Source organism: Onychostruthus taczanowskii, unplaced genomic scaffold, assembly GCF_017590055.1.
Source record: "Onychostruthus taczanowskii isolate IOZ18803 unplaced genomic scaffold, ASM1759005v1 scaffold191, whole genome shotgun sequence".
Lineage (NCBI taxonomy): Eukaryota > Metazoa > Chordata > Aves > Passeriformes > Passeridae > Onychostruthus > Onychostruthus taczanowskii.
This window is the reverse complement of record NW_024499140.1, coordinates 43,914-64,820: the sequence shown is the minus strand read 5'-3', so window position 1 is coordinate 64,820 and position 20,907 is coordinate 43,914. Positions and strand designations below refer to the sequence as shown.

Below are 20,907 nucleotides of genomic sequence, written 5' to 3'. Positions count from 1 at the left end.
TAACTTTTAGACATGATGAGAGGTTGAAAGGCAAATATGGGATTGATTCAATTGATTAAGTGCTCAAAATGTGAAGTAGTCAAGAATCACTTGCTCGCTTCTCATTTTAGCATCAGAACAAATCTAGTCTGGTAGGTCAGCAACCAAACCAATACCGCCTCCTCATTTTGTAGTTCCTTGCTCTTTGTTTCACAAAAGGTTGCCACCACCTGCTTACAGAAGAGTGAGGAAGTTTCAGAGGGCAGGTCAGTCAGATCATCACTTACAAGACTGCGTGTTTAGAGTTGGGAGGAGATAGGAACAACGAAAGACAACTGAAAAGCTGAACACGTAATCATCACATAGGCATCCTTCACATTACTACCTTCTTCCTCACTCTTCCTATCCACCCTAGTCTGGAATAAGGAACTCGAAAATAAACACTGCATTTCTGTGTTTGTACATTGCTTAGTCTAGGTAGCAGCTTAATTCCTAGAACTGAGAGAGCAGATGATTACAGATATTACAGAATACAACTCCCTTCCAAAGCTTGTTCACCCAGCATTAAGACTTCATGTCGTCATAACCTAGGCAGTCTCCCCCCACTCACTGCAATGACTGTCTTCAGCTGAGCAGATTCCACTTATGAAAGGAAGACCATCAGAAGAATATTTTTCTTGAGGAACTCACAATTCTCATCTCTGAACTTCTGGGGCAAACCAGTCCTGATCTAATGACTTACCAGGGTGCACAATAAACCTTTTAAACCATGTTTTTTTGGGAAGGAAATCCTTGAACAAGCATCTGGATGTAGGGATTAACATCTAAGGTAGTAGTTCAGCTACTTAAGAATGGCTAGCAAGATTGCATCGAAATAGATTCAAACAGAACATGCAGAAAAGGTGACTTAAAGCTTCTTTAAACTTAATCAACATATACAATTTAATTCTGAGTATCTGAGATGTTTCTTATTTGGTTTATTTGATTTTAAAATTCCTATTATACTGGCCTAAGAACATTTGCATAATTAACAGACTAATGCTACCGAAGTTTCAAAATAGCAACTTAAATTTTAACAGTAAAAATGCTCCATTGAAGTAACAAAGTTGTTACAAACATCTGTGGCCAGACGAAATTATAGTCTACTTTCAAACTAGTAGTTCAGCATTTCTTCCATTAAAAATGGTACACTACCAGCATGGCCTATTTTTCAGCATCACACAGAGACCCATATCACAATAGCAGAATTCAAAACAAAGAATGAGGCTGAGTATGAGTAATTGAACTAGTCAACACACCATACTGTACAAATACAGTTTTATACACTAACAATAATCAGGAATGAAAGCAAATCTTGATTCCCAAAAAACACATATCAACAAAAATAATCCAGCACTACTCATTCACTGCAACTATCTATTCCAGTAACTAATACAGGCATGTCATCTGGAGAAGGAAGAAGCACAGGAACAGAAAATGGGAGCAAAACTGTGTGCAATTTATACAACTTACAAACACTTCCTGTCCTGCAGCACTAGGACCTCACTCTATCTCCCTATCACACAGGATACATTGACAGAACATAGTTTGCTTAAGTCAAAGGATACATAAAGTGATCCTGAAACATTAAGGCATCTTCAGTCTTGAAGGTTTTGTAGGATGGGTAGAAGAATGCTGTGCTCAACTTCAAGAACAATCTAAGCATTTCAATATTCAAAGCTTACAAGTACATGCCTAAAGGTTTTGCCAAAGGAAATTCTTCAAAGTGGGGGTTTAGGTGGGGTATTTTTTCTCTGTTTTTGCTTGAGGTTTTGAGTGGCTTTTCAGTTCAACAGAATCAACAAGGGCAAAAGCAAAGTCCTGACTAGGAGAGGTTAAATATCTTGCAACAACACAGGCTCAAGAAACGACTGGCTGGGAAGAAGCTCTGCTAAAGAAAACCTGAGGATCTTGGTGGACAGCAAGCTGAAGATGATTCAGATGTATGCTCTGGCGGCAAAGTCAACATCATGCTTAGTTGCAATAACTGGAGGAATACAAGCTTTAGGTCAAGTAAAACAATTGTACTGCTCTACTCATCACGCTGGTTTTGGGCTGTCAGTACAGGAAGGACAGAAATAAGCTGAAGTTCAGCAGAGAGCTACAGAATGTTTAGGAGGCTAAAGAACCATCTTAGGAGGCGGGACAGAAGGAACTGAGTTTCTTGCTCCTGGAGAAGAGCTGGCTTTGGGGAGACCTACAAAGGAGCTCACAGGATCTGCAAAGAGGCCAAGATGACAATACAGCAGTGATCAACAGGGCATGGTGGGAGGACAAGAAACACTGGACATAAAGTTGAAACAAAAGCAGCCTTTAAACTGACTATAGAAAAACCTTTTTCACTAGTAGGATGGTCAAGCCAATGAAGGAGGGTGCCCAGAGTTACTGCAGTTACCGGTCCTTAGGGGGTTTTCAACATCTTATGAGAAAAGCCCTCAGGGCATCAGGACTGACCTTGTTTCAAGCAGGAGGTTGGACTAGAAATCTCCTGAGGTCTATTCCAAATCACAGGATCATATTTAAACATCTGTGGAGGACAGGCTAATTTTCCAAGACTGTTCAGCCACAGAAAACAGTAACTGTTACAGCAGCCAGCCAGGCAGATACTCTTAATTTAGACATGACCTCCAACCAACAAGAGAGCTTCCAATACTGAGATGTACCAACATGTGTGTCTCAACAAGGGCCATGAAAAATGAAGGGATGAAAAAAGCTAAATAAAGTACTCTAAGTGGCAGCATAACATTTGTAAATTTCTCTTCAGGTACAAGCCCAACTGGTAGACATTAGACAGTAAAGCCTATCTAAAATGGTTCTACCATACATAAGAAGAGTCATTAATAATGCAATGCAATCAATCACAACTGGAAATAAACTGGAATGGGTATATACACCATGGAACCATCTAAGATTACAGGATAATTCTGAGAGAAAGGAACTTCAGGAGTTGCCAATCCAACCTCCTAGTGAAAGAAAGATCATCTCTGAGGTCTTATCAGGCTCTTTTGCAGCTTCCTGCAGCCTGCTCTTAGAAATCTCCATGGACAGAAACTGCACAACGTCCCTGTGCAACCTGTTCCACTACTTGATTATTCACTGGCATCTGAGAAGTCTTCTTTTGCAGAACACTTTTGTAGTTAGTGAATTGCATAATGATTTCAGTTTTAATACAGATAAAATGAACTGTATGCCTGAAATAATAATTCTTTTAACAGAGAAGTTAATTCTTCAAGAACGTTTATGTAACAAAAAAACAATGAAAGATCAAAAAACTCAAGAGAACATAGAAATTCAAGGCAAAAACTCAGAAGAAGTGGCTTTGGGGAAAAAAAAAAAAAATCAATATTCTCCATCCTCCTACATCCTCAAACCAGTGAGATTTCTATGGGTTCTACATGTTCTTTTTGAAAGCAGTTCAGTCCTGAAGCTCTACACAAGCATCTGAGTGGAACAAGAGAAGTGATTCACTACCATCAATACACATTTGTTGCTAACCTATAGTTGCTATAGGGTACGTGGGGCACAGGAAGGCAGGAGTGGGTGGAAATAATAACAATAATAATCACAAGCTAACCACAGCAAACAGTTATTGATTTTGAGAACACCACAAAGCAACAGAACATCAGAAGGAAACAAACTCAGAAACCAGGAACAAAACGAAAGTGGGGTAGACCAAGATAAAAAGAGATCAAGAGAGGAATTATCAGAGGGTTGGAGCACCTCTCATATGACAGCTGAGACATTGGGCCTGTTCAGCCTGGAGAACTGAAGACTTTAGGGAAGCATTTTTATAGCAGCCTTACAGTACCTAAAGGGGCTACAAGAAACACGAAGAGGGACTTTTTACAAGGGCATGTATTGGACAGGACTAAGGGGAATGGTTTTAAACTGAAAAAGAGTAGATTTGTATTATTATGAAGAAATTCTTTACTCTGAGGTTGCCAGCAAGGTGGTGGATGCCCTATCCTTGGAATTGTTCAATGCCAGCAAATACAACACTTTTTCCCCAAAGCCAAATTTTTCAGACGTTCTTCTGAGTGATAGAGAAGAGAAAGCATAATTTTCTCTGTAAGGATATAGGTGTCCATTTTGTAATCTGTATCTCTTTGGATCAATTCACTAATAAATGTGGATGGATTCATTTGCAACATCAAAGTCAGAAACGGTAGTTCCCGTATCCATTCATTTTTAAGCTATGATCAAGAACTACTTAACTTAGGCATGCCATTACTCCCTGTCCCACATGCTACCCCCTCTTCATCATCAGTAAGGTTAACAAAAAAAAGCACTGAAAATTTTCATGCTTGTTTCAAGAAGAAAGTCATCTCAAGGAGTAGATTTTGACAATAATCAAGCCCAGATCAGATGCATTTTATTAAAGCAATGCAATCCCTTTTTTTTTCCTTAAGTGAAATTTGTTCACTATTTAAATTCCAGTCCTCTGGAACATACTTCAGCTGTATGAAAAAAATGCTTGAAATGCTTTTTATTTTGAAAATACAATCTAATTCTTTCAATACATTGAAGTAAATTTTATACTGCAATTTTATACTTGCAACTGAAGTTTTTGTAATGTGCCTCAAACACACAAAAATATACCTTTTTATTTGCATAGAATATTATTACATACTTTTTTTTTTTACTACAGAATAAGAAAGTGAGAAGTATTTCCCAAGCCAGGAAAGCAGGTTTGCTCAGGGGTGTCTACTCATAAAAATGTTCATTTCACCTTCAAATAGCGCATTTGGTTACCAAAGAGCTATGTTTCAAAAAAGTGCTACCAGCTCTATTCTACAGGTTTCTTCTAGAAGAGAACAAATTACTGTTTTTATCATATAGCACTGGTTAACAAAACTGGTCTCTACAGCTCTGTTAATCAAGAGTTGCCAGAAGAATGTGTTTGCGAGTGTACTGTGCATGAACTCTCACTTTTAACCAAGTTCTGCACTTCTGCCCAGGAGTTATGCAGCCAGTGACACAGTTTGTATGTTTAGTTAACTTCACTTAAATTCCTTTCCACCTTTCATTTGTCATCTCTACATTGCAAGAAACTATCAGAAAATTAAATGGTTGCTTACTTTCAGGCATTTTCTTGCTCTAAAACGCAATTCTATCAAATGCCCTTAATTTTATCCTTATCAAGGGACTGTCAGTTGAGTGGCACACTGAGCAAGGACAAGTTACAATGCAAACATTAACACAGACAATTAACCGTGAACAGGACTACTTCGAGTTTAAACAGGCTCAGATTACAAAAGTATTCAATAACTTGGTTTGGTTTACTCAGAAATTAAAACATAGTTAATGGAGGCATAAATGATACTACTGTACAAGATTTCAAGTATACTCTGACTCACAGTGTAACACTTTAGGCTTCACCTAACTGCTGATATCAGCCAAACAGTCTCTGCAGCAAATAATCAGAATTAACACAGCCGAAAAGTTATACCAATGAGGTCTATCCTCTCATTAGTGGGGGAGTATGACACAAGAATATGAGAAGATGACCCAAAACAAAAATTCTGTCAGGAAGCAAACATAGCAGCATGCAGAAGTGGAAAAGAATTTACAAATCTAAGGATACTTTAGCTTCTTCTTCTTTTAATTAACAACCAATAATGTCTCCTAGTGTAGTATGTATGCTGACTACAGCATGTATGTTTCTCTACTACTGAGGACAGTAAACTTTTCCAGACTTAGTCCTACAAATATATTTTATTTGTATAGAAAAAAGAAAGAATGAATCAAAAACCCAAACCCCAAACACATGCACATTTTATACAGTCTTAATTAACACCATACCATTGGTTCTGTGCATTTTTCATTACTCTCCAAAGTGAGACACAAACTTTCCTTATGATTAGATACTTAGAGTAACTCATTAAAATAGATTTCATTTTTTTTAGTTATTATTGCATCTGGGGATTTTGAATTTCTTTGTATTCAGTGTTGACTTCAAAAATCTTAATAAAACATATATGCTTGCCTTAATTAACAGCTCACAAGATGTTAGAATACCAGAAAGTTACACATGTGGAAAAAGGAAATTATTGGGGAAAAAGCTAGGGCTGTTCAGCCTGGATTCTTCAGTCTGGAAGAGAAGGTTGTGTGGAAATCTCAAGCAGCCTTCCAATATCTGAAGGGGGCCTATAGGGAAGCTAGAAAAGTAGTCTGACAGGAATTCCAGTGATGGGACAAGGAGTAATGGGTACAAACTGAAAGAGAGGAAAGATCAGACATTAGGAAGAAGTTCCTTATTGTGAGGGTGGTGAGACACTGCAACAGGTTTCCAAGAGAGGTTGTGGATGCCCCGACCCTGGCAGCGTTCAAGGCCAGACTAGATAAGCCCTTGAGCAACCTGGTCTAGTTAGAAGTGTCCCTGCCCATGGCAGACAGGGTTGTAACCAGGTGATCCTTAAGGTCCATTCCAACTCCTCGGCAGTTTGATTCTCCACATTTGGAACTGAAGTAACCTATTTACTGAAGTGAGGCAGTCTCCCTTATATTTGATACAGAAGTATTCTGAAACAAACAAAACCCCAAACATGAAAAGTATTCAAGTTTTCTACGAAGATACATAACACTCTTCCTACTGCATGCAGCTCCCCAATAGAGAAAAGGGGCAATCTTTGCTATACCACAGAACTCTCGTAAGATTTAAACCAGTGATGGTGTGATGGTGCTGGTAATGACCCTTAGATCTAACTCACTTCTCCCTATGTTTTATAAGGTGAAACCTCAAATTAGGATAACCTAGAGAACTGCATACATCTATAAAAATATGCCATCTCTTTCTGCCTCTGTAGTAACTAAATTTACAACAGTTTTCAACACATTACTTTATGTATCTGCATCACTTTTCCCATCCCACTGTCCTGGAAACATTATAACAAAGTGAGAATGTTAAGTGTCTTTCATACAAACCAAGACAGTTTATGGAGGTTATATAGCTACTCACATGTACTAGCTAAGCATGATCTAAATAAATATCATCTTTGAATCACAGAATGGAGTTACAAGGAACCTTAAAGACCATCTACTCCCAACCCTCAATTTTGCTAACAGCAACAACTTCAAGAAGCACTCAAAGGGGGAAAAAAAAATCAAATAAAGTAATATGGCTCAGTTCCAAACATACTTGAATGACCATTGCCCACTCTCAAGAATTAGACTTAAAACTGCTCATTGCATGAACAAAATGTATCCTAAATGCTCTACCTATAAAAATGGTTTAGACAGATAGTCAACATAAGGAAAAGTCAGACTACCACATTATTTTGTAATGGCATACACAAACAAGAAAGCTCAGTAATTAAAGAAAAGAGTCTCCTTCCAAGCAAGTAAGCAGCTTTTCCCAAAAACAAATGCAGTAAGTTTTAGCAAAACCTAAACTCGTTGAATTTTTTTTAATTTTACCTAGATTTCACATATGTAAATATAGAAAAACATTTTGAAATAAACTAAGCACGAATTTTTAAATGTTGTCAACATTTAAAGATGTTTAAGTCGGACAGACATTGAGGATGGAGAATAAAGCAGAGAAAGGGCTGGTCAAAGCTAAAAGCCATAATAAAAAGCTGCATACAGATTTAACTGCAGCATACAAATTTTTGTGGTTGCTGTAAAAGTCAGTATCACCAACACCACAGAGCTGGAAGAGAATCAAAGATGGACAGTTCTGTGTGGCAGAACACAGAGCCCCATGACAGCAATCACATGATGGCAGTGATGGCAGGAAGCGGGTCAACACTGCCCACTTCCTTTCTGTACCTCAGGAGTGCTGACAGTAGGGTGAAGAAGGGGCTGCAATGTGTGTGTACCTGTGAAAGTCTTCATCCTCTTTCACAGTTGCTGAGGTGGAAATCGCTTCAGATTACTCACCCATCCATCAGCCACAACAAAGAACACTACTATTCAACATTTCACTTCATAAATTAAGGATATAAAGGTGTCAGAAATATGTTGGTATCTCACTGTACTTGCAGGTTTCTACTACAACTGATAACATCATGATATTGCCATAAAAGAAGACAGCTGACACTAGGAAAAAGGCATGTATATCAAGGACCGGACAGATTGTCCTGACCCTTCTGCAACATAAAGAAACATCCTATTTATCCTCAGGATTTGAATAAATTAAGCTCTACATGCTCTGAGTACCATCCTTATTACCTCTGAGGTGGTTAGGAAGAGATTTTTCCCCTTGGTGCAAGATTTCCTTCTCAGCAGCTAAGGAATTCAGTGTAAGGTTATTCCAGGAAACTCAGTCTGTCTCTACCTAGCAGATACCCAGAAGTGATGACATAAGCCAAAAGCCTATTAAAAGGAAACCTCTCCAAAATAAGAGAAAAGTATCCATGGTTACAACAGTATAGCAAGGCAAAAAGCACTCCCTTAGAAGAAAACCAAGGTGTCACAGCCACCATCAGCACACAGACTAGCTGGTTATAAACAGGTCCAACTGCAAGGCCACTCCAAACTACAAAGTCCACATGGCAGGTGTATGGAATTTAATGCCTGATCTGTAACCTCGCGGGAAACTTCTGACAGAGGCAGATAATCATAAGGCTGCTCTCTGAAGCCAGTACAGCAGCATGAACACATCTGAAGGCTGCTGTAATTGGCAATTTTCCCTGAATGAAGAAGTTTGGAGCGTCTGGCTTAAGGTTGTGGATGTGAGAGTTTTGGTGCAGAGTGCATGTGGGAGGAAATGAGGGGGAAAAGGTCTTAGCACAGATAGGTTTACTGAGAGAGCTAGATCAGTACATTTATAATTAGACATATGGATATTTATGAGCATCCATACACACAAGAATGTTCAAAGACCTGGAGACAAATGTAGAACACTGATGATAAGACAGGCACTTAAGTAAGTGCTGAGTTTCAAAAGTTTTTACAAACCACCAGTATCAGAACATTGTACAACACTTGAGCTTCAGTACGTGGCTGTCTCACATTGGTACAGTGCTACCAATTTTTGTGCTGCCACTTGACATTTTATCGCTCAAAATGAATGAAGACTACTTTGAGAAGGCAAACTTTTCAAATTTGTCTAATCTATCAAAAATTCGAGGTACCAATTTTTTGAGTTCAAGCTTAAACTTAATGCAGGTGAGAAAGCAAACCGTGAAACAGAAGTATTCTGGAGCTTGTAGCAGACTACAAACAATTAATTTACGACAGTAAGAATTAGTAACTGCTTCAGAATGTCTAATACTCAAGATACTGAGCCAGTATCAGAATGTTAGGAGATACAGTTGAATATTGCTTCAAAAATTCTACCAGAATTTTGAACACTGTAAATTTAAACACTCTAACTTCATCACAGATCCTACTTTACAGATCACCTTTAGTCAACAGCTACAGGCAGAAATCAGAACTAGATGTTTTACTGTAAATCCTGACAAAGGCTCCAGGAGAGACACAAATCCTCTCTTCTTTCACTTTTTTTTTTTTCCTATTAGAACACCTAAAGCAGACTGCAAACCCAGCTCATATATTGAAAATTTCCCAGAACTGTAATAATGTCACCTCTTTGGGCTGGTTAGGCCTTTGGATGCCGGTAGACGGCTTTGGTGAATATACCAGTAGTCAATGTATAAAATTACTTCATTGTTCTCCTTTCCCCCCGGCCCCCCAGTCTACATATCAATCCTTATCTGTCTGAAAACAGTTTGCTATAGGCATACGGAGTGTATTTATTGAAGTAGTCTTTGCTGTGCTATGGCAACAAGAACAACTCTCATGAAATATTAGATACAGTTTCAGTATTGCTAGAGACTTTATCAAAAGTATTACAATACACCTCACACAAAACAAAGGGCCTTGTTAGAGCATTTCACTGATTTTTAAAGACGGAAACAGTTGTTTGACCTTTTATTTTTTTAAGAGGCTTCAAAAAGCTAAAGAATTAGATCACAAAATGCAGTAATCTTAAGTAGTTCCAGTTTTGACCTTCTTCACTATACAGCAAACACTAGACCTAACAGGCAAATCCACCAAAATCAATTAGCAGAATTGAGCGATGTTTTTATTCATAAACAGTGCCTTCCCATCACCATTTTCCAACTGTTTTCATTTTCCAGATATGAAAAGAAACTATTCTAATCTTTCAACAGCCAGAATACGTGCAGTGAGTATTGAAGAAGTCTTAAAACTTTCATTTTGTCTACACTGAAAGTAGCAGCCATGTTCAGTAAGGCTATCACTTTAAGTGGGAACAACTTACATGTTGCTCAACAAAACACACAGCATTCTACAAGTAGTATGCAATGCATGGATATGATCCGAATGCAGAAAATATTATCAAACTGTACATGGAAGGTGAACGCAAACCAGATTTCTCAACATAAATGAAATGATATTATGAAAACCATTTTAGCAATGCAAAGCTTTCTAAAACACAACATGGTTCAATTTTGTTTGTTTCCCCATAGACATTTTCCCATCCAGGACACTGTAACACAGACAGCATTGTCCCAATGTTTCTTAAACATGGCATAATTGTTTTTACTAAAATTCAGAACGATGACAAAATGTTTAAAGGGACTTTTTCAATTTCAAGCTGATGTACTGTTCCAAGTAGAGCAGCTTCTACTCTGGGGCAAAGGGAATGAGATCTTTTCTTGTTTTAGACATTGGGGCAGAGCTTCTTTGTCCTTTGAACTCTTGCCCAACGACAGGCTATCCAACAGCCCCTAATTTTCATTAAGAATTGAGATTCTGATCTTCCACTGGGTTTTGTAAGCAATAAAATATATGCAAAAGCAAAATATGTAAGAGCATGACACTGACATCAAATTGTGTATCTTGCCTCTAAGAAAATAGAAGAGTGTGGACTGACAAATCAAGTCATCTAACCAAGAGAAAGCTCTGCTAAAAACATCATGGAGTGCCTGAAAAGTCTACACACTGAAATCTTAGTTCACTGATACTGAGCAACATACTTTGTCGGCCAAATAAATCCTGTTGCCAGTCAACTCATTCTTTTTCACTTTTTCACACTATAAAAAGTGCTCTTACTACACAGCAGGGCCATGCCCTGGAACACAATTCACCAAGGGGAAGCCTTAAACCACATAATCAGGAAACTACCATCTATCACTAGGTAGTGAGTTTTTGTGAGAGCTTCCTATTTCTGAGTTCTAGTTACAAGAGTGCAAATTATCAAAGTAGTAAGAAAAATACAGACCAAATAAAAAACCACACCCTGCAGCCATTGTTTCAGTCCGCCATCACTCTACAGCAACTCATACTGTAGTGCATAAAACCCATTCCAAAATATTTATCCAAGTTATCTGGCATTAGGAGTCATAGCCAAACACATAGTCAATCTCTAGTTCCCTACCAAACCAGCCAGTTTTCTAATATCCTTAAACAGAATCACTATAGTAACTCTTATTTTTTAAAGTTAAATCTCTTTTATATTCTTGTAATACATAAGTAAAATTAGAAATCCATTTATTATTATTCTTAGGATATACCAAGCACCACTTAATAAAAGCTTCAAACTTTCAAAACTAATTACGTGCAATTTCTGCTCTTCACTGGAAGAGGTGACATGAACAAACTTAGGAGTGTACACAATTTCACCAGTACAATCAAATTCTTACAGACTCCTCTATTAATATGATGAAATTCAAACACAAATTACAAATTCATGTAACCAAGTAAAGTTTACATTTAAGTGCAGATTTGCACTTAAAACTAACGCCCTATACTGATCTTCTAGATGACAACCCTAATCATAGGACTTATTCCAGGTCTTACAGGATTCAAACTCTAAACAAATTTCCCAGAGTAATGAGTAATCTACAACAAAATACTGCAAGACAGACCAGGGCAATAAAGAACCCTGCTCTACACAGTGCATAGAGAAACAAAGCAAGTAGTATCTACACAGAAGGCATCTTCATAGGAGACAAGAATGAGCAAGAATCAGAGGAATGGCCCCCTAGTTAGAGTATCTATGCTAGAACATGATCTGAAGAGGAGCTGTCTAACTTACAGGTGAGCACACAATGGAAGAAAATGTAAATAAATACATAATAACAATAAGTTGATAACCTTGAGGGCAATGCCTGTAACAGAAGGAGATGACCATTATCCTGAAGCATTATACAAAATGGTTTTAGCAAGTTACATGTACCCAACACAACAAAACATTAGAGTCATGCATAATAAGAAGGTATGAGAAAAATAGGTGGTGGCTAAAAAAAAAAAAAAACAACATTGGACTTCTTGTCAAAGCAAATTTTTTAGTCTTTCTAGAGAACCACACTAGACAACAATGAAAGGCAGAACTGCAATTCAATGACTGAAGGCAACCAATCACGTGGAAAACTTACCCCTGCACTGAAAAAAGTAATGTTACAACATGATACATCTTCATTATTCAAAAGCTCATAAGGCACTGTAAAGTCCAGGAAGATAATTTGACTGATACTTACTGCTAGGTCTGAACTACTACAAAGTTTTATCTCTGTTGACTCAAGTTTTCATCTTTGATTATAAAGCTTCTAGACAGGGACAGTTACAGAAAAGCAGTAATTTTTATTCACAATTAAAGACCTGAGGGGAAAGAGGAATCTCTGCAAGAAGTTTAACAACAATTATGAGCCAAGTCATGTATGCATCCAGAACAACTATCAATTACCTCTTTGATTTATCTAGGGAACAATCTTAACAGCAGAAATTAACAGGCTTTAGCCTTTTCACAAGATGAAATGAGCATCACTTAACATCTATTTTACATGTAAATATTCTTCCTAGCCAAAAATCTTAAAAAAATCAACAATTACCTAAATAGTGCTTTACTCAAATACACTTCAGAAGAGGCTTCCATTAGCATGAAGTTCATTTTGAAGGCAGAACAGACACTCCATTACGTATCTGTAATATCTGCTACATTAGACTTCTCTTAAGTTTACCACATTTAGTTTACTAATTCACACTGTGGTTCTCAATTCCACCTTCATCAGAACCACTGGTTAGTTATTTTCTTTATGTATGTTCTGAATTTTGTGCAGCTACCATTTATTTCCCTTTATTTATAACAAAGCAACTACTCCAACAGATACTGACACAAACTCAAGAGTGGTTTCGTATCATCTACCGCCTTCCCACAAACACCAGTTCATTTCAAATTTTATCACTTTCCAGCTAAGTTTTAGCTTTTGTTACCCACTTTAGATGACAAAAGCATCTAGACGCAAGAGCAGATTTTAGTTAATTATACAGCTAGGTTTTCCTCAAAAATCATGAAAGTGTGTTCCATTCATCTTTAACCTCTCGGAAAGAGAAATGGTTTTGACAGAAAAAACACACTTGCACAAACAAAGCAAATCCCTTACACGGCTAGATGACTGGGCGTTTTTCAGCTGAAAAGTAACGCTTGCCAATGGTATTTTAGGTGAGGAAAAGATTCATGCATCAGGAGGGAATTCTTAAAGCCAGTATGTCTGAATTGTATGGAACTAATTAGGCACTAGCTCAAGAAATAACTTAAATAAGGAATATTAAAAGCCTAAAACTTCGCCCTAGAATTATTTTCATTACATTATGATGTCTGTAGACTGTGGTCAATATCTTAATTCAAACTTGTAACTGGGACTCTTTAGAGAGCCCTAAGACTTCATTTGTAATGACTATTCACTTTGACTCAGTTAAAGGACAGCTGGTCTCCAAATACTCCTTCTCATGCACATGAGCAGGCCTACATCCCTGACTTCTTTTCTCCAACCATTTTAATGCAGAACTAGAGCTCCACAGACTCAGTAAAGTGCAATTAGTAATCCTGAACCTCTAACTAATGCCTCAGTGTTTTCATCTCCTCTTGAACTGTGCCTGCTTAGTGGTAGCAATTATTTGAAAAACATTCTGTTCAATAAAAAGCACAGGCATCAGTCCTCAGGATTCCAGTCACCCTTCCAGACTGACTAAATATTAGTTTAAACATTTGTTGCAAAGAGAGCTCACTTTCCATACCATAGGTTTGGGAAACTTAAAAGGACAGTTACGTTCAGATATATTACCAGCTTCTTGAGGTCTATATAGTATAAAGAGCTGCACTTGCTTAAACTACTGAAAGTGGTACAATCCAACTAGTGGAGATGGCAAAAGTATTTCTACCATTTAGATGGATGGTGTTTCCTTAGCTCCAGACTTGCATTTCCACTACTAGTATCACCCATAACACAACAGATTACCCATTTTAAAAACAGGTCCTGAAAAAGTCTCAGAACCAGATTTTTAAAAACGTGAGATCTTTTTGTGGGTAAGCAACCATGCAGATAAACAGCAGGGAGGTTAACACCCTAAATTTCCCATTTATTATTGCTTTAACTAGATTTAAATAACAAGCTTGCGTAACTACCATTAAAAGGCTGTAAGCTTATGTCTTCCCTCTGACACTTAATACACCAGAAACAGATCTGAACCTAAAAAGTTCAGAAGAAGACAAAAATTCCATCAGCCCTAAAATATCCTGCCATACAGTGTACTGTGCAATATTTTCTGTTAATAGATTGCTTACTTCTATTCAAAACCAAAGAAAACAATATAAAACATACTGAATAGACCAAACATACATAACACAACACATGGAAAGTCAATATTAAAAAAAAAAAAAACCAACAAAACAAAGCAACCCGGAAAAAAAAAGCCCCACCCACATTCTGAATGGTTATTCCTAAACCATATTGCTAAGACTAAGTAAGTTTTTTCATACATAAAATAATCAAATAGCCATGAAAACTTTTGAACATTTTTTTTTAAATGATGGCCATTTAAAAGTCAAACTCTCAGGAGTTATTTTTTAATGCAAAGCATGTTATTCCTCTAAACTTTTTGATTAGACCTTTCTACTTTTGCTGACACATAGGTATATTAGTCTAGAAAAACATTCTCCATCAGAAAACAAAACTACAACAGATCACTGTTTCTGACAACAATCCCCCAGCCCCTGGGAAATTGTTATAAAAAAAAAAATCCCACTTGTTCTGCAAAGCATCTGTCTCAAAAGAATTAAATGCAATTCACATTCCTAGCCCACAAACCATGCTTAGGAAAAACACAACACTTTTCTTTCTCTCATATAACAGCTATGAAAGCATACATGAAAGATAAAACCTTATTTTGTCATCAACAATAATTATAACACCTAGTTCAGATACAGCATCTTATTAGATGCATTCAAACAGTGATAAATGCATAGTCTACAATACCCCTCCATTCCTTCCTCTCACCTAAAACATTCATGTGCAGTTATTTTATATAACAATCAACTCCAGTTGGCACTTTTATTAAAGGAGGAGGTTAAAAAAGCTAAACTGTATAAATGCAAATCATTTTCTATACACAAGTTCCCAAAAAAACTCTATGCAGTTCCTACAAAATCATTCATTTGAACTTACTCCTTTTTGAAAACTTTGGGTGCTGTAAGCACCCAAGACTTAAATCAAGATCAAACCATCATTTTATCTCCTACTGCAAAAGGTCTAAGTCTTTTCTAAGTCTCTTTACTGTGTTTCTATGCCTGACCAAAAAAAAGAAAAAATTTTTAAAAAAGGAAAAAGCATCCACAATACTTGCTAATACTTGGAACAAGGGCAAGGGGAAAGAATTGAAGAAAAGGGTTAACATTCTGCTTTGTTCTGAATCTGTTAATTTGTCTACAAACAAAAATATTACTCACCCCACCTTCCCCCAAAAAGTCTAGTATTTTTTTCAGACTTGCCGAAGTGAGTAGGTGCCTCACATAAGTTAAAGTAGAGACAGTAAAGCTTCATAAAGTTTAAATAATGACATCTTCAGCAAAGGTCTGTACCTAGCAGCACTCCTGAAACATTATCATTTAAACTTCTGCTAGTAAATGCAGAGTTTTGGTTTTGTTCAATTTTAAGTTTCTCAAGCCACAGAGCTTCTCTGAGCTACTTTCTGAATAAAAAGAATTTTAAGATTTCAGAGTAAAATAGTGCAAATTAACAGGTTTCTCAGAAACAGCAACAATGGTTCAAATAGGTAAATATCTAATAAATTTAAAATTACCATTTTGCTCTCAAGCATGAGTCCACAAATTACTTCAGTGAAGGCTAGTGAAGATATGAAATCCTCACTCCCAAGAAGTCTTTCAGCTTTCCACGTGATACAGAGAGAGGAACACTCAACCTTGAGCATGCAACAGCAAGTTTTCATTTTTGTTTTTCTGGGGTAAAGCAGCTCTGAATGACTGAGTTAACTACTAGAGTCAAATAGAAGTTTAGAAAAAGTTAGTAACAGGACTCAATATGCTCTATCCAAGGCTTTTGCTTTTTAATGTCTTACATACCTTAACAATTTGCTCCTGAAGTTTCACAAGAGGCAAGTAAACAAGCAGATCTCTAATCCCTTAGGACTAATCCACTCAATAAAATATTAACGGGAATTCAAACAGATTAATTTAATGAACCACTTCTCTGAAGAAAGCCCCACACATGTGAACTACTTTCAAAATACCACGCAACCTTCAGAACAAAGTCACATTTTACACGCTGCAGTAAAGTGAAGAGCATCTAATGGACTTGGAACAACTGCATCTCACCAAAGAATTAGATCTTTCAAACTAATACCAAGGTACATCACTTAGTCACACTGAATTCCTTTCACTGTCATTGCATCTATACTGTCAGAACCCTAGTCAATTTACATGAGATTTCACTTTTCCTCTGCTTTACAGAAAATAAAAATCCCTCTGAACCCCACTATTAAGGCTGTGATTACCCCCTTTGGAAAATCCTACTCTCTTACACAGGAAAATTACAAGACAAGTCACTTAAACCAGGTTACTTTCACTGAGGAAATGCCTGAAGAATCACTACAAGAGACCAACTCTACTGGCACATCCAACCAGCAGCTCCTGGATGACAGTCTGCAGTTCGGGCTCCAAAGTTAACACAGCAGGTCAACAACTATGTCTGGATAGTTTAAAATTATTCAGTTTGACTCAGCTCAGGCACACACAACCAAAAGTTATATCCAGGTTACTGCATCTTCACAGATGCCACATTTGCTGCAGTCTCTACAAAAAGCAAGACATGCCTTATAATCAAGCTGAGCCTGGAAAAACAGGGAAACAACAGAGGATGTCAGTTCTCAAGCAGTCTAGTAAAAGGGCTTTCATTTAAGCTGATAAACAGTACAAATGTGAATCACACCATGATCTAGGTTGAAAATATCGCCAAATTTTTGTCAGCTCAGGGTAAGATTGAAAATAAATGCGAACATTCGTAAGTGTAATTATCTAGAAGGAAAAGATACTTTATCTATAAAATTGTTACCTGCTGCCAGTTTGATGTAAACATACATGCAGTCTTATCAAATGCTTTTAGAACTAGTAGGCTAAAGAGCTCATACATTGAAGGACATTATGCATGCACCTCATTTTTTACATTCAGTAGTTCAACTGAAATATCATCACTGACAGTGGTGAGTATGCTCCTATACAGGTTCGGAGGCTTAACTGCAGAAGTGTGGAGTGAATGCAAGTAAAATTATTTTTTCTTTCAATAATAACTATAATGCAGCTGGTGACTTTTGTGCAAACTCTACATAACTATGATAATAAATATGCATGGCCCACCTAAAGAAAGTATGATTTGTTAAACTACTTACTAACAAAACCACAGAAGCACAGTCTGCTATAAACACAAAGAAGACAGGCTGGAGTTAGAATGTACTGGGAATGGACAAACACATCAATAAAACAAAAAAGTTCAGCCACAGGCAGTTAGCAGTCAATGTGCAATTCCAAAAAGACTGTGCTGTTTTCAAATACAATCATGAAAGCTTCCTGACACTGGCTTCAGCCCGCTTTTTTGAGACAGTGACTGTCAACCAACAATGACATTGTTAAAACCTAAGCAATGCAATCAAGGAACTCTAATAATGATAAATCTTGGAAGATGTAGGGAATAATCACAGAAAGCCCTCATCTTTGTGTTCAAGAAACCGTCTGCAATGAGCAGAACTGAAAATACCCAAAGGTGTCATAGTTCCTAATCTTAGAATTGCTTTCAACACTTTTTCGTGGCTCTGCTAACAGTCAGCACCTGGGTGCAGAACAGGAGCCAGCTCCGAGACGGAGCCAGCTCCAAGACCAAGCCAACGTGATTTATCAGAGGCTTCTGTTAATAAACAACCAGGGCCAGGCCAAGAGCAAGTGTGAATTTCCTCCTTTTCCCCGGGAACACGTACATGATCAGCCTCCACCCTCTAAGCAGGGAGCCCGCTGTCACACACAAACAGGACTGTAACCTGCGTCCCCAGCCCTCCCCCTACCCCCCCCTCGCCGCTTTCAAACCAGATGCGCAGCACGAACCAGCCAAAGGGAACATGGCAAGGGGCAGCGGGAGGGTGTGGTTTGACTATTACATTTTTTTTTTTTTTTAAAGGACAAAACCCAGCCTCTCTAGGCCATCAAAAACATCCACTTCATTAGGCAGAAATTACCCTCTGTGTTTTTCCAGTACAACATGTGAACTCGGGTCTACGAACCTGCTCCTGGTATTTACCTTAGGGGGCGGGCTTGCAGCCTGCAGGCTCGGAGAGCCAAGGCGCTCCGTCCGTCACGCCCTGGGAAAGCCACTCCGGGGATTGCACCAGCAACCCCGAGTGCCGCCGCACTATAAGCAGCAGGTTGCTTTGTAAGAGGCGCCTTCTGCACAAAGACGATTTAAAGAAACAAACAAGCTAGCAACAAAAAAAGCGTCCAACACCGGGCTTTTCAATCCTCCACCACCAGCCGCCTGTATGTACTGTTAAAGTCACAGACAGACAAAAAAAAAAAAAAAAAAAAAAAAAAAAAAAAAAAAAGCCCAGGGAGGTACCCGGGTACCCGGCGTCGGGCTCGGGACGGAGGCAGCTCCTGTGTTCTCGCCCTTGCCCGCCCCGTTTCGCCACCTCCATTCCCAGCGGGTTTCTCCCCTGCCTCGGAGCCGCCTGTCCCGCGGGGTCACGGCGGCATATGCCTGCGGGAGGGAACAGAGGGAGGAGGGACGGCTCCGGCCCTGCGCTCCCTTCCTCTCCCCGGCCGCTGCAACCTGCCTTCACCCGGGCACGGCGAGGGGCCCTCGCTGCCTACCGAGGCGCGGAGCCCTGGCCGCGGACAGCGCAGGAGAGCCCGTGTCCGAGCCGCCGGCCGGGGCGAGGGAAGGCGCGGGAGCCCGGCTGCCGCGGGGCGCGGCCTGGCCAGGGCGCGGCGTCTCACCGGGCCGGCCGGGCGGGAGGCCCTCGCCGGAGTCGCTCACCTCGGTGGGGTCGCTGATCTCGAACAGGTCCAGCCGGTTCGCGTTCCAGTGGTTGATAATGTCGGCGAGTTTGCGCCGCTCCTCCTCCCGGCCACCGCCGCCGCCCGACATCCTCACCGAGCCCGCCGCCGGGGAGCCAAGCCGGGGCCAGGCCCTCTCAGCCGAGCCCCGGACGAAGCGGGGGGTCCCTCAGTCCCGGCCGAGCAGGGGAGGGACCAGCTCTCCCAGCGGCCGCTGCCGGCTCAGGCGCTGCGGAAACGCCCCGGGATCGTGCCGCCGACAGCGATCAGCCCCGGCGGACAGTGGGGAAGGAGAGAAAGAGAAGGGGGAAGGGCGGGGAGGGGAGGGGCGGGGAGGAAGAGGAAGGATGCCCAGAGTCGGCAGCGCCCACCGTATCTCCCGGCTCGGCAGCGCCTGTGGCCGTTCGCCTGCCCTGAACCAAGCGAAGCCGCCACTGCCGCCGCCTTTCTCCGCCCTGGGATCGCCCTCCCCTCGCTCTCTCCCTCACACACCGGCCGTGCGCGCCCCCGCCCGGCCGCCCGCCCTTCTCCTCCCCTTCCCGGGCGTATGCGCGCCTGCGCGCGCTCCCGCCGGCTGTCGCCTCTCGCCGGCGCGCGCCTCCGGAGTGCCCTCTGTGTCCCGCCTTCCCCTCTCGCCCCCCTGCTCCCGCTGGCGTGTGGAGGCGCCGGGGCCCGGCGGTGGCCGGGGCGGGGCGAAGCGCGGCCAGGTGCAGCGGGAGTCCCCGCCCGGCGGCTGGGGACAGGCGGCGGCGGGGTCAGCCCGGCCCGGCGGGGAGCACGGTGCCGGCAGGAGGCTCCGCGGGAGAAGCGGCGGGAGCCCTGGGCGCCGCCTTAGCGCCGGGCCCGCGGTCGGGCTGTGGTTCCAACAAAGAGCCGCCGCGGCCGCGGGAACAAAGACCCTGCAGGCGGATCCCGGCGCGGCCCCGCCGTAGCTGCCCCGCGCTAAAGCGGGCAGGCGGAATGTCGCCGCTGCCCAGCCCTCCCTGCCCCCGGGCGGAGGTCAGGGCGCACGGCCCAGGGGGTGGCTCCAGGTCAAGGCCGCCCCCTCGCCCTGCGGCGCCTCGGTCGCCGCCGTGCCTCGGCGTCTCCCGGCACAACCAGGGAATCGACGCTCCGCTGCTGCGTTTGATATTGGTTATGGATTGCCTTGGGAGCGCCGCGTGAAAGGAATTGTCTAAAAAGGCTGTATTGACAGAAATTTCCACAGCTTGAGATAAACCTGATAAGAAGTTAAATCATCAGATACGTTTTAATGAATTTTAGGCACGTTGTTTTTCTGTCGTTTCTCACAAAATGTGTCAGTTGGCCCTACGAGGCATTGTCCATTGTGTAGACATTGGAATTCAGTCCAGATCTGGGGGTTTGGCTTTGTTTCTTAACCCGCAGAAGTAATGCATCCTGATAGTTCAGTGATCGTATTTGTTGTGCTTTGGGCATCCTCTGAAACTTAATACTTGAGCAATACTGTTTGAACTCGGTTGTCCAAGTGTGCAACTTTTTTGGTTTCTTCGAGTGGTTAAAAAGGGAGAACTACTGTTTCCTTTTAGCATACCTGACAAAGTATTTCAAGTTCCTCTTTGCTGAGG

The 20,907-nt window shown here is 40.7% G+C and overlaps 1 protein-coding gene across 19 annotated transcripts in view; it reads right to left on the bottom strand.

Moving 5' to 3' along the window:
- Nucleotides 1-19,887, bottom strand: part of AFDN (afadin, adherens junction formation factor) — a 116,350-nt gene extending 96,463 nt beyond the window's left edge. For 3 of the 19 annotated variants that reach the window (XM_041402076.1, XM_041402078.1, XM_041402087.1), the window contains exon 1: nucleotides 19,302-19,886. In XM_041402076.1, the coding sequence (XP_041258010.1) occupies nucleotides 19,302-19,412 (111 nt within the window). In that variant the 5' untranslated portion in view covers nucleotides 19,413-19,886. Of the gene's footprint in view, nucleotides 1-18,566; nucleotides 18,810-19,301 lie in introns of all 19 variants that reach the window. The other 16 variants (XM_041402083.1, XM_041402080.1, XM_041402086.1 and 13 more) reach the window with 11 other exon arrangements.
- Between the last annotated feature and the right edge of the window lie 1,020 nt (nucleotides 19,888-20,907).